At 33.4% G+C, this 16,319-nt stretch overlaps 1 protein-coding gene across 1 annotated transcript in view; it reads right to left on the bottom strand.

Annotated features, from left to right (window-relative positions):
• LOC129223399 (ribonuclease 3-like) overlaps nucleotides 1–16,319 on the bottom strand; it is a 98,306-nt gene that overhangs the window by 27,482 nt on the left and 54,505 nt on the right. Inside the window, exons 13-15 of the mRNA XM_054857994.1 lie at nucleotides 5,532–5,647; nucleotides 2,614–2,667; nucleotides 1,301–1,404 (exon numbers count right to left, since the gene is read on the bottom strand). Coding sequence (XP_054713969.1) covers nucleotides 1,301–1,404; nucleotides 2,614–2,667; nucleotides 5,532–5,647 — 274 coding nt within the window. The remainder of the gene's footprint in view (nucleotides 1–1,300; nucleotides 1,405–2,613; nucleotides 2,668–5,531; nucleotides 5,648–16,319) is intronic.

Consider the following 16,319-nt stretch of genomic DNA (forward strand, 5'->3'; position numbering starts at 1 on the left):
CTCTGGATAAAAAAAATCAGAGCTGTGTTCAGGGACATATTCAGATGGTTAAACCACAAATAATGGGAGGTATGGGGGGTCCTGGAGTGAAAAGTGTAGTTCTTTATTTACATACTAGCTGCATTTCCCGGCTTTGCATGGTCTAAGTCGAAAATAAAAGTTATGTCAAGTGATGAGTGTTCAACAATCAGGTTTCAATTAGAAAAAAAAAATACTGTAAAATTTCCCATCAAAATAATCGCTCTTAAAGAAAGAAAAGGGCAAATCGAAAATTCCTGAATAAATTAAACGCAACCTTTCATAAATAGAACTAAAATCCTTGATCATCTTTTGCTAACAGTGCAAAAAAGAAAAGATAAATCGCCCAAAAAAAAAAAAATCAAAAGGAGGAATTTTTACCTCAAAACAAAAACAAAATTTTATTTAGTCACAGTAGGAGGAGATAAAAGTAGCAACCTTCTGAATGGTTTTATTCATGCTAATTGAAATGAGATCACACAAAAGATAAGCTTGCTTTTAAAATTTTCCCTGGTGATTTTAAAGCCTTGGTTTTTTTTAATTCGAAGAAAGTAAATCAATTTCAGGGGTACTTTTTACGGGCTTTCAAATGGAAACAAAAGCAAGAAAATTGATAATTATTTTGGGTAGAAAGAATCATTTAATGCCATTTTCGGATTTTAAAATTAAAATTCCAACGTTTCAGTTTTTTGCGTTTGAAAACCTCCCTATGCTCTTTCTCGGGTGCCTAAGTACCTCCCTGCCAAATGTGGTCGAGATCCGACGCAAACTGTGGTTTTGTATAAGGAACATACACACATAAAAATGAACATACATACACATATATTCTTTGTTTTATTTATATAGATTGTTTTCGTGATCTAGTGTTTAGTGTTCTTTCTATATGTCATTTCAGTTGATTAAAGCTAATGTTTAAATCTCTGTTGAAATGTTTTAATTAATATATATTTCCTATTTACTATAATGATAAAAGAATTAATTCAATAAAGCTACATATAAGCTAAGAACATTCCCGAAAAAATAAAAATAGTTTAACATAGTACAATCATACAAAAAGGTTTTTTTTTTTTTTAAATGCACTTTCAAGTTGGAATGATGAGCAACAACCCAGTTACCTCTGCACTGTTTTCGTTGTAAAAAAAAATTAAATAAATAAATAAATAATGACAATAAATAAAAATAAAAAGTACAATTTAAGAGACACTTTCTTAAATAATAAGATTTATAAGCAAATTTCAAGCGCTTACAGTTAAATACTAAGGTTACAACATATATGTCTTACAGAGTCAAGTTATTGTATCCCAAGCTGCGATGAGTTAAAGATCTTGCAAGCAGACGTATATGAGTAAATTCTATGCCAATAGTTTCTTCAAATTTATGCAGCTTCTAAAAACACAAAAATATCATGAAGTAAATGCACAATGAATACAAGGAGTATAGCATAAGAGGATGCTGGTGTGCTGTATCTTTTCATTTCAAAACAAATATTTTTGATTCTCCCCCCCCCCCCAAACATTGCTTTTACATATTACATTTAAATAGCATTCAAAATTAGATTCCTACTTTAATTTCTGCTGTGATCTCAAATTGAAATTCAAAAGATAAAATAAACTCTCTCCGGCTTTCAATTAAGAGAAAAGGAAGGGAAGAAAGAAACACTAAGTTATTAGCCTTTCTTGGGTATATTTTGTAGGCATTCAGTTTCAATAGAAAAGATTGAATTATCTACTTGTTTTTTTTTCTTTGCTTTTTCCTCATTGATTGATCAAACTTTTTTTAAAAGGCTAGTTTCATATCAGGTAATTCTGGGGAATTTTTAAAACTTTTTTCAAAAAAAAAAAAAACATTATGCTGGTTGTTTTAAGGATGAGCTGTAAAAAAAATTCCTACATTGAAAAATCAAAGAATTAAAAACAAAAAGTGAAAAAGTTTTGCTTTACAATTATCTAATAATTTGTCTTAATTTGAAAAGCAAAAGGAATATTTAAAATTTTTACAATTTACTTCCGGCCTCCTTACTACACTACCGATATATATCAAAAAAAAGCTTTTTATAGCATGGATTAGTAAAACTGCAACCTATTATAGTAACAAAAAAAAAAATGAAAAAGTGATAAAATATAAGTTGCAACTGCATTGTTTGATATTATTGAGCTCTATTCACTGAATGAGTTCTACTAACTAAAGTTTACTAAGTTAAATTTCAGTTTTAAAGTGTCTGTTGGATGCAACAAACTAAACAAAGTTGACAACAGGAAATTATAAGAAATGCAAAATTTAATCGCCAATTGACTTGCTTGAATAGATAATATACATACTAAAAACATTCATTTTTTGAAACATGATAACAGTTGCAAAATCCTTCCCCCCCCCCCCCCACATTTAAGCAGTTGCTAATTGACACCATTATGGGGGGGGGGGAATAAAAAACAAGGTGTTGCAATTCTTATGCTTTATTATGAAAAAAAATTAGAAATATAAATCTACATGTATACAGCACTGAATCATATTTCACAAAGGTAATTTATCTCATCACTATTAATAAGAAGCAAGAAATTTGTAAGCTTATAACAAAAAACAGGCAACTAATTTTACTTGTAGCAAAGGAACAGATTCTATCCATCTTCTATCACCACCAGGTTCTTGTTCCTAAATGAACAAAATTTAAATACATAAGCAGAGGAATGTGGGGCAAAGTGGAATAGTTAAAATGACATAGCTTTTTCAAAATGGGAAATTGGTTTTGAAAACTGCAGTACATAGAGAAAGAGCAATGTATTGTAAAATAAAACTTTCATTGAAACATTATTTTTTATTTTTGGTGGCAAATTTGTGCATAAAAGTGGAAAATTTTAACTTTTTTTTCATGAGGTCAAGTTAAAAATAAAATATTCTTCTAAATGAAATATTCTAGATTCGATTGCAAAAAATATTTTTGATCAAATGACTGAATAAATAAAAAGATGAATGAATTAAATATCAACAAAACAATAAAAAAAAATTAATTAACATAAAAGAAAAAATAAATGACCAAATAAAACAGGGAATGAATAAGAAAATAAATGAATGAATAAGTGAATTATTAAATGAAGGAATGGAATTTAATTAATTGATAAAGGAATATATAAGTGAAGTAAATGATTGAATGAGTAAACAAAATGAACTATTTCACTTTGCTCCACATGCACTTGACTAACTGTGCAAAATATATAAAATACAAATAAGCTGAATATTAACAAAATAAATACTACACCGAATATTAGTAGATCTCAATTAATATTAAAATGTTAACAAGAAATTTACCATTTTATAATAACAAAAATAATTTTTAACTTTCAACAGAATATTGAGTTTGAGTATCAATTTTTGAAAATTGCTTCTATTCTCATACATTTTGATCTTAAGAGGTACTTTTTTCCTGATTGGAATATACTACATGTGTTACCTATATAGTTAAAATATTTCCAAATAGGTGGTGCAAAAAGTAGAGTAAATATTTCATTATTTCACTTCGCCCTGCTATTTCACTTTGCCCTACATTCCCCTACACCAAAACATAAGATAAATATAATACTATATATATAAAATTAAGAGGAATAATATACATTTAAGTACAACTACATGTAATTGAATTTAATAATGTAAATGCAAAATAAAGTAAATTTATGGTTAAAAAAAAGCCTGTTTAACATTTACAGATTATCACAAAAACTAATAAAAATAATTTATCACTGCAAAACTGAAAAGAAAGAACCATAAAGAAGTTACAACAAGATACGCTGCAATTATCCATTTGTCGATTAAAAAACAAAACTAAGGGTACTTAACTTTTTTTCAAGGATTTTATTATTTTTAATGAATGCACAACTGAAATGTTAAATTATCATTCTCTTTTATTAAAAAAATAAATAAATACAAATGCAAATACAAATATGACGACCAGCAACAGGCTCTGGGCCCAGCTAGACTGGTCCTAGTCAATTTACAATCCCCAGTGAAGATCAATGGCCCTCTTAAAACTATCTACTCCCTTGCTCATTACCACCTCTTCCGGTAAACTGTTCCAAGGTTCCACTACCCTGCTATAATAATAATTTTTCCTAATATCCATGTTAGCCTAATATTTAAATAGCTTAAAACAATGACCCCTTGTCCTGTTTTCAGTGCTAAACTTCAGCCCCGTAACATCTTTCATTTTAATAAATTTAAACAACTGAATCATGTCCCCTCAGTCTCTTCTTTGCTCAAGACTGTACATTTTTAACCTTCTAAGCCTGGAATCATAGTCTAAGTGAGAAAGTACATTTATTAGCCTTGTAGCTTGCCTTTGAACCCTTTCCAATACATTAATGTCTTTCTTAAGATAAGGAGACCAAAACTGAACAGCATACTCCAAATGAGGTCTTACCAAACTTCTATATAAGGGCAGAAGAACTTCTTTAGATTTGTTTGAAATAGATCTATTGATAAACCCAAGCATCTTATTGGCCTTGTTACTAGCAATGCTGCACTGTTGGCTAAACTTTAAATCCTGACTTATTAAGACCCCCAGATCAGTAACTTTGTCTGCCTGACTAATGACTGAACCTTGCAAATAATAACTTGTACACTTATTTCCATGCCCTAAATGTAGCACTTGACATTTCCCAACATTAACAGCCATACCCCATTTATCAGCCCACTCCGTAATATGATCTAGATCCTCTTGCAGCTGCTTTGCTTGTTCTTCATCATCTACAGTCCCCATAACTTTGACATCATCAGCAAAACAATTCATGTTCCCAGAAATATTTTTGTGAATATCTTTCATAAAAACAATGAACAAAACAGGCCCTAACACTGATCCTTGAGGAACCCCGCTTAAAACCTCACTCCAATTAGAATAATTTCCCCTTACAACTACCCTTTGTTTCCTTCTGGTCAGCCAGTTTTTTACCCAAATGAAAGTTTTCCCTCCTATTCCTATATCAGCTAATTTGCTAAGTAGAGCAACATGCGGTACCTTATCGAAAGCTTTTTGAAAATCAATGTAAACAACATCTACAGGCTTCTTATTGTCCAAAGCCATGGTAACTTTGTCATAGAAATGTAATAAATTAGTTGCACAAGATTTGCCTTTCCCGAAACAGTACTGAAAACTAGTCAATAGATAGTCTCTAGAAAATTTACTATCTCAATTTATATTAAAAGAGAAAAAAAAAGAAAGGGAAAAAAATTAATAAATAGGCATATTAGTTATTTACTCATTACAATCACTGACACAATATTAAAAAATTAAATCTAAATGCAAAGAGATCAGAATGTAATGTAGTTTACATGTCTGTATAACTGATAATTAGTTTGTTACATTAAAAAAAATGAATAATAAAAACGCAATGCATTATAAAATTACTATTTTTTAAAATTTCACTGGAAAAAGAAAAATATGTTGTTAACTTCAACATGAGAATTGAAACTTCAAAAACAAAATTTGATGAGAAACAAAAAAAAAAAAAAAAAAAAAAAATACATACCTGAAGAGGATGAAGGGGGTAATTTTTCCACACAGCAAGAAGTTGTGGTTCAGTAAACAAAGTAATGGCGAACACCTTATCAGCAACTTCTATCCCATTGTCCAAAAATAAAGCACCTGGATTTATGGGAGCATATTTTAAAATCTTTTTCTCAAATTGTTCCCCCCCCCCTCTAAAGCAATTTATAAACTGATAGAATGCATTCCTGATTATGTTTTTTTATTGATTCAATAAAATTTATTTATTCATTTAGCCTTTATGCAAATTTATTTTGTTATTTTTGAAATACTAAAGCATTCAAAACAAAACATAATTCTTCTTATAACTATTTTTTCATTCGTTTCAAATATTGAAATTTTTATTATTTTGCAGTAGCAACTTAACTATACATTGATCGGCAATCTGCAACTACACTCCAAAATTCTAAAATTACATGTCCATACTAGTTTCAACAATTTAAACAAAAGGGGTGCAAATTTAAAATGTGTAATAGCAAAAAATATTCGATTAATTTATATATTCTTTCTTTTGAACTGAATAAAACAACATGGTTAGCAGATAAAATTTTCTGCAGCCTTATTTTCAAAAACGGTTGAAAAACAGACAAGGACAGGGAACACATCAACTGTCACTCTCCTTTCAATTAATTTGCTTCAGGGGCCACAGTTTGAACAAAATTATTTTTGCCAACTTTCCCTGGTTTGTTTCAGCCAAAAAAAAAAATTCTCCTGATTTCCCTTAGTTTTATTTTCTTCATATTTTGATACACCCATTCTTCTACACTATTTCAGATATTTAATAAGTACTTACCGCATGTTGCTCTACTTAGCAAATTAGCTGATATAGGAATAGGAGGGAAAACTTTCATTTGGGTAAAAAACTGGCTGATCGGAAGGAAACAAAGGGTAGTTGTAAGGGGAAATTATTCTAATTGGAGTGAGGTTTTAAGCGGGGTTCTTCAAGGATCAGTGTTAGGGCCTGTTTTGTTCATTGTTTTTATGAATGATATTCACAAAAATATTTCTGGGAACATGAATATTTTTGGTGATGATGTCAAAGTTATGGGGACTGTAGAAAATGAAGAACAAGCAAAACAGCTGCAAGAGGATCTAGATCATATTACGGAGTGGGCTGATAAATGGGGTATGGCTGTTAATGTTGGGAAATGTCAAGTGCTACATTTAGGGCATGGAAATAAGTGTACAAGTTATTATTTGCAAGGTTCAGTCATTAGTCAGGCAGACAAAGTTACTGATCGGGGGGTCTTAATAAGTCAGGATTTAAAGTTTAACCAACAGTGCAGCATTGCTAGTAACAAGGCCAATAAGATGCTTGGGTTTATCAATAGATCTATTTCAAACAAATCTAAAGAAATTCTTCTGCCCTTATATAGAAGTTTGATTAGGCCTCATTTGGAGTATGCTGTTCAGTTTTGGTCTCCTTATCTTAAGAAAGACATTAATGTATTGGAAAGGGTTCAAAGGCGAGCTACAAGGCTAATAAATGGACTTTCTCACTTAGACTATGATTCCAGGCTTAGAAGGCTAAAAATCAGTGGCGGATGGGGCCGGCGGGCAGCCGGGCAAATGCCCGGTGGGCCGCCTCGGTTTGGGCCGCATTAAATCTTTCAATTGAATAGTAAAAAAAAAAAAAAAAAAATTTTTTTTTTCCTTCCTTAAAAAAACTAGTGAAAAAAATCTGTCGCCTAGAAGATGTGAAATCAAACCACTTTGCGACACTGGAAAATCTAAAATTGGTTCACTCATTTTTGTAAACGGATTTCAAATCTTCGTAAAAATCTTAGAAAGACCCTTGCCTTCTTTAAAAAAAAAAAAAAAAACTGTCGACTGGTACATGACGAAAGCCTTCTTTTTCTTCCCTTGTGGACCGGCCGACCACGCACTCGGCGCCAGACTAAGCAATCGATTAGCACCCCACCTCATTAGCCCTTTCATTGATGATAGCCGATAACCATTTCACGGCCATCTGTGTACAGGGTACGGGACAGGGACCAGTACAGGAACACTACTTGGGACGGGACGGCAAAAGGAGTTTTCCGAACGGAAACAGCTGTTTTTCATTCGAAGATGCAAAGAGAGAGGTATTTTTCCGAGAGTGAAGCCTAAGGCTGAAGGGTTGGGATTGTTTCCTGGAATTCTTTTCCGTAATTTTTGCTTTAGGGTAACTAACCACACCTACCACTTCCTTTTTTATGGCTTTGTGAATAAAAGGGATTTGCGCATTGTAACTTGTAGGCACTGGCAATCTATTTATTTTTTCTCCAGTTTCGAGGCAACAGGACTGAAAAATGATGGAGTCATTTGCAACACGTTTTAGCTGTCATTAAAAATCCTTTTAAAGTTATAATGAAATTGAAATTCATTTTGATGATTCAAACAAAGGATTTTGAGAGCAAGTTCGGTTCGTAAAAAAATTTACTTATTTCTAAAACTTTTACTTTAGTTATCCGTTACCGCTTTTAATTTGTAAAAATGTTTTGGAGACTTTGTTATTTATACTATCATTTCCAGGGCCGGATTTACATTTTAGTTGAAAGCTATTGCTTATAACGAAAAGTTGTGTATTGTCGTTCTTAAAAAAAATGGAAATATACTTGAAAAAAATCAATTTCATTTTCAAATGCTTGAAATTTTGCAAATATGTGGCCACAAGCCTTGAATTTTAAAATTTCTAACAAATTGGAGTTGATAAGGGGGAGGAGTGCCAAAATATGTTAAATTCAGTGTGTGCTTCAATGTATGTTCGTCAAAGTATGCTTCAATTTTATTTCTTACTAAGAGTATAAATTATGAATTGTTCAAATGGGCAGTATATTACTCTCTTGCTACCTATTCTCTAAGTGTTGTACCCTATTTCTTTTAAAGCAATTTGTAGATAGGTTGCAGAGATGATTAAAAACTAGCTGTATCAAAAGTCCATGAGCGCAAGTAACAATGCATTATCCTTTCTTCTCCCTCGCTCTATTTCTCTGTCGACTGCCTCATCGATGCGTCGACCCCTAAAAAAATTTTACTGTGTTTTATCTCAACTTGCAAGAGTACATAATTTAAAAAAGTTTTGTTTGCCTACTTTTCCCCCGAATATTTTTGATTCCAATTTTCCTTTCTATGGCTTCAAACTGCAGAATTTTACTATATATTTTTTTTTCAAAATTCCCTCTGGGGGAACCCCTAAATTGGGAGCCCTGCATCATTCTCTCGATGCTATTCCCCTTCTTAAGGGAAATCCAAAAAGGCAGGCAAACACACATTAAAACGAGCTGATGTGTGCATCACATGACTTCCTTTTACACCAATTTAATGCTATTTCCCTATTATTGCAATTTTAATGGGATTCTCTCTCTAACTCTTTAAATATCACTAGCAATGGCCACATTGAAAGCAGATTTAAAAAAAAAAAAAAAAAAAAATCGCCAAATTTTTCGCCAAGTTGGCGACAAAACTTGGCAACCAAAAGACTGGCGATATATCGCCAAGTGACCGCCAAATTATAACACCACTTGAGTTTGCATCGAAATTAACAATGATTTCCCCCCAAAAAGGTGCAAAAGACCCCTTTGGAAACACCCGAATGCAACCAAAATAGGAGGTGCACAACTAGACCCCACTACGAGTCTATGTACCAAATTTCAACTTTCTAGGACATACCATTTTTGAGTTATGCGAGATACATACGCACATACGCACATACGCACATACGCACATACACACATACGCACATACATACAGACGTCACGAGAAAAGTCGTTGTAATTACCTCGGTGATGGTCAAAATGGATATTTCGCGTGTCTATACATTCTTAGGCACTTTTCCGCATGTGGTCGAATCGAAAAAAAAACTCAACATTCATTTGGGGGTGAGCAAAATGGAAATTAAGGGCGATTTTTGAGTGAAAATTTTTTCGCGAATACAATACTTCCTTTTTTGTAAAAGGAAGTAAAAACGAACACAAAAAAAAGAAAGAAAAAAAGAAAGGAAGGAAGAAAGAAAATAATGCATAACTTTATGTGTCTCAGGGGAAAAGACAAATATAGAGCAAAAAAAGTAGTAATAGTCATAAAAAAAAAAAAAAACACTTTAGCATTTCCTTTTTCACCACCGACAAAGTGGTCCGGATTACAAAAAGGGCCCCATACCTGAAATAACTTAAGGCCCCGTCAAGTCTAAATCCGGCCCTGATCATAAATGTTTTAGAAATAGTAACAAAACTGGCTTTATATGCTAGTCTATGTAATTATTCTTTTTAATATGGGATCTTCCAAACCACTCCTCTTGTTAATATTACCAAAGATCGTCTACAAACTGAGTTAAAAAAAAACTTGTAAAAGTCTCCAGGGGAGGGTCCCCCACCTCTCCTTTTCGCCAGCATCGTTCAAGATTGGCCGATTTTGATAAATAAGGTGTCATTCGTTTCATAATTAAGACCCGGGTAACATAGGCTATATTTTTGCAGACTTCAGCAATAGGAAAATTTGATTTAAACTTATACATCCTAATTTTAACTAATTTCATTCCTTTCTCTTTTTAGCACGGGTTTCAAATAAATATAACAAAATCTGTAACCATTCTACGGAAAAAACATTATTAGGTAAAGAACAATTTAGGTGTTGATTATTATTATATTCTTATTAAGTAAGAGCAATCTTTTGTAAACTAAGTTGTCTACCAGTTTAAGGTAATAACACTAATTTAATTTATCTTTCATGTGTTTCAAACTAAGATGCTTGCTTGCAGGTATATAGTGCTCAAGCTATTGTATTATTCGTTTTCACCCGACTACGGCAAAGTCAAAAGAAAAGGTTATGATTTTAGCAGTCTATGTATGTTTGTATTTACGGTTGTTTCACCGCAGCGTCAAAACTATTCATCCTATTTTGTTTTTTAATTGTAACTCGGCTAAAATAGGCTACATTTGAAACTTACAGTCCTGATTCTTTTAAAAATATCTTCGAAATTGAAGATTAGTCCAGTCAATAGGTAGAAAAAAACGGGCTTGGCTTACAAAAAATGGGGTCAAAGATTTTTTTTTTTTAATTTGTATATACTAGTGCCAATTTGAAAAAACCAAGTTATCCGGTAGTGCGGTAGTCCGTAGTCGTGCGGTATAGTAGAACTATAGTTGAGAACGCACGACAACGGCATTTGAATTGAATTATAATGTTATTAATGTGAAAGTGACAGAGGATTTCAATAGAACTAAATAAATAGGAATATCTAACCTATCAAGTTACTGGTTTTACTCAATAGGACGATGATATTAGACAGCACCTACCTTGTTTCTTATCTTTTAGGGTTTTTTTTTTTTGCCGTAGTCGGGTTTCAGTTTTTTAATCTTTTATTTTTTAGAGCTACAATTTCCGAGGGAGTGCTCCAAACCTCTTCTCCCCTACCGTTATAAAAGACAAGTAGAACGCATCTTTAAGAGTGCAAATTAGAAAAATTTCTTGTTGCGGGCCCTAGAATCACTCCTCCACGTCACATCACAAAAAGAGCGCATTGAACTCCGTTTTTAGCACTACAATTGCAGAAAAAAATCCGCCGGACAACCCCCGAACCACCCTCCTCTGAACATTTTTGGACATAATGTTTGCGTTTTGAACGTTTCAATTTCGAAAAACGGGCGTGGGGAGGGAGTCGCACCTGAGCGCATAATATTACGAAAGACAGTTAGAATGCATTTCTAAGATTACAAATCAAGAAAAGTTTCCTGGGATATGGACCGTCAAATCTCTCCTCACTCTAACATCATCAAAAAGATCGCCTAAAACTGCATTAGAGCTACAAGTTCGAAAAATAGACAAGTGAGCGACACCGAACCTCTTCAATCCTAACATTACCAAAGATCGTCTAAAATGCGTTTTCAAAACTAAAAATTTCGAAAAATTTCCGGGGCGGAGTTAATACTATGCTTAAGGTTTGTTCATATCGGCTTCCTTTTAAATCAGAAATCCCATACAGCTGCCACAGAACAAACAGTACTTAGAGAAATACCACTTTGAGACGACGATTATGCATACATTTGTTGAGAAAAAGGCTGTAACCTTCTCAATAATTTTTACTCTTGTGATAAACTTGTGTCGCCTAGTAAAAATTCCTTAAAAAATGCTCTGCTGTGAGCAATAAGATGCTTTACTGTGTGTCTGTAAATTCATCGATCGGCCGATAAGATAACTTTGTTGCATAACTGTCCCGGACCTTCTAAGGCCCTAACAGCTGCATGTAATAATAGTCTGTAGGGGACAATGAACACGTAAAGGCAGGGGTGGCGTAGAACCGTGGCTGCCAATTTTAATTTAGGGATGAACAAAGTAAAAAAGAAAGAAAACCTTCTCAATATTTAAAAAAATTAAATAGAAGTAACAAAATACCAAGTGGAATTCCCGTGACAAAAAATATTTTCTCAACAATATTTTAAAAGAAAATGCAACCCTTGAATATTAAACCTTTAAATATTATTTAGGAACATCCACGGTTCTTTATTATAATTTACCTAACTAAAGGCAGCTGAAATTTTTCGAGACATTCTGACAAATTAAAAAAAAAATCAACCAAAAAAGTATTCAGTACATAGTAAAACCCTGTGACAAGTTTTAATTTAATACAATGAATGAATAGCTGGATAATAATGGCGGTTTCATAGGGGCCGCCGAAGCATGTTTTAAATAGAAAAAAAGTTAAAATGCAGTAAGAGAGATTTAAAGCATTGCAACGTAATGAATACTAAGTGTTTGAATGTATAAGACGAAAGTAAAATAAAACTTTATTAAGATATTCTAGCTGGAGGATATTTAAAGTAAAATTAAGTTGGAAGAAGATCTGGTGTCCCTGAAAAGTACCACATCAGTCCAAAATGTTAAAAAATATTTTAACGAATCTCAAACTCTTTATTTTCAAACAACTTCAAACATCAAGTTGGAAATTGAAAATTTCACTATGAAAAAAACCAAAGAACTAAAATGATCTTGGAAAAGATATACTGGGGGAGGTTTTTCCATAACATTTGTATCAATAATTTAATAAAAAGATAGACACTTAGCAAAGAATGCGGAAGGGAGAGACATCCTTTAGCCTTACCCTTCATTTTACACCTCCAAGGTAGATTGGAAACGTGTTTAAAACTTCTATTTTGAAAGAGTGCAGGGGAAGTTTCTAAATCGGAACCCAGTCCCATCTCATATCGCCTATCGTTATCAAAGATGGCCTACAATTCGTATTTAGGACTTCAAATTCGAAAAGCTTCCAGGAGAGTGATCACCCAAATCCTGCAGAAGTGCCTCCACCCCATCTTTAAGGATCATTTAAAATTTACTTTTTAGGACTACAATTAAGAAATTTTTCAGAGGTCATCGAATCTCTCCTCCCTCTTGTATCGCCAAAGGTAGTGTGAAATTTCTTTTTTAGGACTTCAATCCCGAAAAGATTTCTGAGAAGAGCCCCTGAACCCTTGGTAACATCAGCAAATATCATCTACGACTGCGTTTTAGAATTCAAATTTCGAAAAATTACCGAATGAATGTCCCCGAACAGCTTCACCCACTAACATTACCGAAGATCGTCAAAAACTGCGTTTTAAAAGCTAACTTAGAAAATTTTTTGTTCCCTACACGCTCGCCAGCATCACTAAAGGTCCTCTCAAATTTCGTTTTATGGGATTCAATTCCAAAATATGTCCCGAAAATTCCTCGCCCTCACGTCATTGAAAGTCGATGAAATAACGTTTTTTAAGTTTCAAAACAATGCTTACGCATACGTTTTAGAGCTCTGATTTTGAAAAAGTTTTGGGGGAATTCTCCAAATACCCCCTCCCGCAAACATCGCCCAAAATCATTTAAAAAGTTTAACAATGCGTTTTTGAAGCTATAATTTTGAAAATTTTCCGGGGGAGTGCCCCCGAACCTCCCATCATCAGCAAGAATATTAATTTTTACTATGCAGGTGTTCTTATTATTGATTCTTTTTCTCCACATTCGTAAACGCAGTTCTCCTAATTTGAATACTCAAATTCTAATGGTGACTCCCTACTAAAACTAGAAGATGTATCCGCTCTATCTTTTATATCTGAAAAAAATAAATAAATAAGGACGGTGGGAGCGTCTCCTCTTCAAGGAGCAAGTCTTAAGGTGACCGGCTGGCCTGTAAATGCCAGGGCCGGTTCATGTTGCCCCATCCGCCACTGCTAAAAATGTACAGTCTTGAGCAAAGAAGAGACCGAGGGGACATGATTCAGTTGTTTAAATTTATTAAAATGAAAGATGTTACGGGCTGAAGTTTAGCACTGAAAACAGGACAAGGGGTCATTGTTTTAAGCTATTTAAATCTCAGGCTAACATGGATGTTAGGAAAAATTATTATTTTAGCAGGGTAGTGGAACCTTGTAACAGTTTACCGGAAGAGGTGGTAATGAGCAAAGGAGTAGATAGTTTTAAGAGGGCCATTGATCTTCACTGGGGATTGTAAATTGACTACTACCAGTCTAGCTGGGCCCAGAGCCTGTTGCTGGTCGTCACTTTTGTATTTCTATTTACTTATCTGCTACGTTTAGAGTTTTGAAGCCCATGACATTCAATGTCTTCCACTTGCAACTTTCCATAACAGATGGGTTGCAATTTTTCCAAAAAAAAAAAAAACATACATTTTCCACAAGAATATTAGTGCTTGTGAGAGTAATTTTACAACCATTTAAAATTTGCACATGTTTCTAAAAACTAAAATTAAAGTAAAATGTAACGAGATGAGTTACTACTACAACTAAAAAATAAATAATGCAACAATGACTAGCAATACCTCTGTGATATAATGAGCTTTTATTACAAGGATATACATTAATAAATCAAAATTTGGAATGAGCATGGCAAAATTAGAAGTGTACAAGTCTTCAACTACACAATAAGATGTATAAGAAAGATTTTTAAAATGCTAAACAAAAAATTATTGATGTCCGAGTGGTAAAAATCATACAGTTATTAAGAACAAGCCAGTTTCATAGAAGCAATGCAATTGGATTTCGAAATAAGTTTTAAAATCGGAAATGAGGAGTAAAAGTGTAAGAAATGGCTAAGATGCCTAAGTTTTATTCCTAATCTATAAAATTTGGTGAATATATATGTTCTAGAATCAAAAATCCATGATCAAGTATTACTTTCCATGATTTTTGAACCTTTTTTGAGGAAACTTTTCATGACTATTTTCTCGATTATGGTTGAACTCCATGATGTTCCATGATTTTCCTTCTTTCCATAAAATATCTTTTGAGGCTGCTAATTTGTTAGGGGAAAAAATAATTGACATAACTGGTTTGTTTTATTTATAAGACAAAAACATAATTTATTAACAAAAAAATATTTTTTCCACTGAAAATTTGTGAAATTGTAACATCCTTCCATCACAAAACATAATCTAAATATTTTTGAGACTTCAATTTCAAAAAAAATTAAAAGGGATATTTTCAGGGGAAGAAGTCCGCAATTTCCTCCCGTCCCCTCTACTTTGAAGTAGTAATGGGCATAATCGAGATCTTTTGATAATCGAGATCTCGGGAATCGAGTACTTCTGATAATCGAGATCTTTTTAAGTCGATCACTCGAGTGATTGATAATCGAGATCTTTTGAAATCGAGAACTCGAGCGATTGACTTCTCGAGATCTTCCGAATCGAGTACTCGAGCGATTGACTTCTCGAGATCTTTTGAATCGAGTACTCGAGCGATTGACTTCTCGAGATCTTTTGAATCGAGTACTCGAGCGATTGACTTCTCGAGATGTTTCAAATCGAGATCTCGAGATGTTTCAAATCGAGATCTCGAGACGTTTGAATCGAGTACTCAAGTAGTTCATTTTCTTCACTTTTCCAAAATTGAGTTGACTGCTACGGGGGTGCCCACTAAAAGGTGGTGGAGCATGGCGCAGCCTGTGCAACTAAAATTCATAGGCGGATTTAGGTCGAAATATTTGGGGGTGCAACAATAACAGGGATCTGGGGAAGGGGGGGGGTATTCCCGGAATAACAAGGCAGTGGCGAAATCAGGAAATAATTTTAGGGCGGGACACACTTTTAAATCTAAAAAACGCAATGTAAACCATATTTGGTAAGATTAGGGGATGAGCAATTCTTAACATTTCAAACTGCAGAAAAAGTCTTAAACGAAAGTCGATATTAGAAGCAATGGATGAATCAAGCTACTGGTTTGGAACGGGATTCGTGCCCCCAGAAAAAATTTGAAATAGTAGTTTTGGAAACGCAGTTTTGCAGTTCTTGGTGATATTTTAAGGGCAAGAAAGGTACGTGTGGCTCTAAAGCTATCTTTAAAAATTTTAGTCTTATAAATGTGATTATAGTCCATATTTATAGTTTGGGTTAAGAATGAGACTCACAGACTGTCTCCAATCGATTTTTTGAAAAGCAGATAGAAATACGTAACCCCTTCCCCACGCTACCTCTTTAACTTTTCATAATTGAAGTTCCAAAAATGCTACGGAGGACAATTTTTGCTGCTGTTACCGGACGGGGTGTTCTGGAGCTCTCCCCTGTAAAGTTTTCGAAATTGAAGTCCTAAAAATGAAGTTCTTCTGCAATACTCCATGGTATTAAAAAAAAGGATTCTTCCACTTAAATATTTCGAAATAGTAGTTTTCAAAACCAAAGTATTAACACTCTTCAATGATATTAGAGAAAGGGGATCGGAGGCCCTTGTTCGAATATTTTCCAAAATTGAAGTCTTAAACACATGAGTGTAAGACCATATTTGGTAACGTTAGGGCCACTGCAGTT

The sequence above is a fragment of the Uloborus diversus genome, chromosome 5, assembly GCF_026930045.1.
Source record: "Uloborus diversus isolate 005 chromosome 5, Udiv.v.3.1, whole genome shotgun sequence".
Lineage (NCBI taxonomy): Eukaryota > Metazoa > Arthropoda > Arachnida > Araneae > Uloboridae > Uloborus > Uloborus diversus.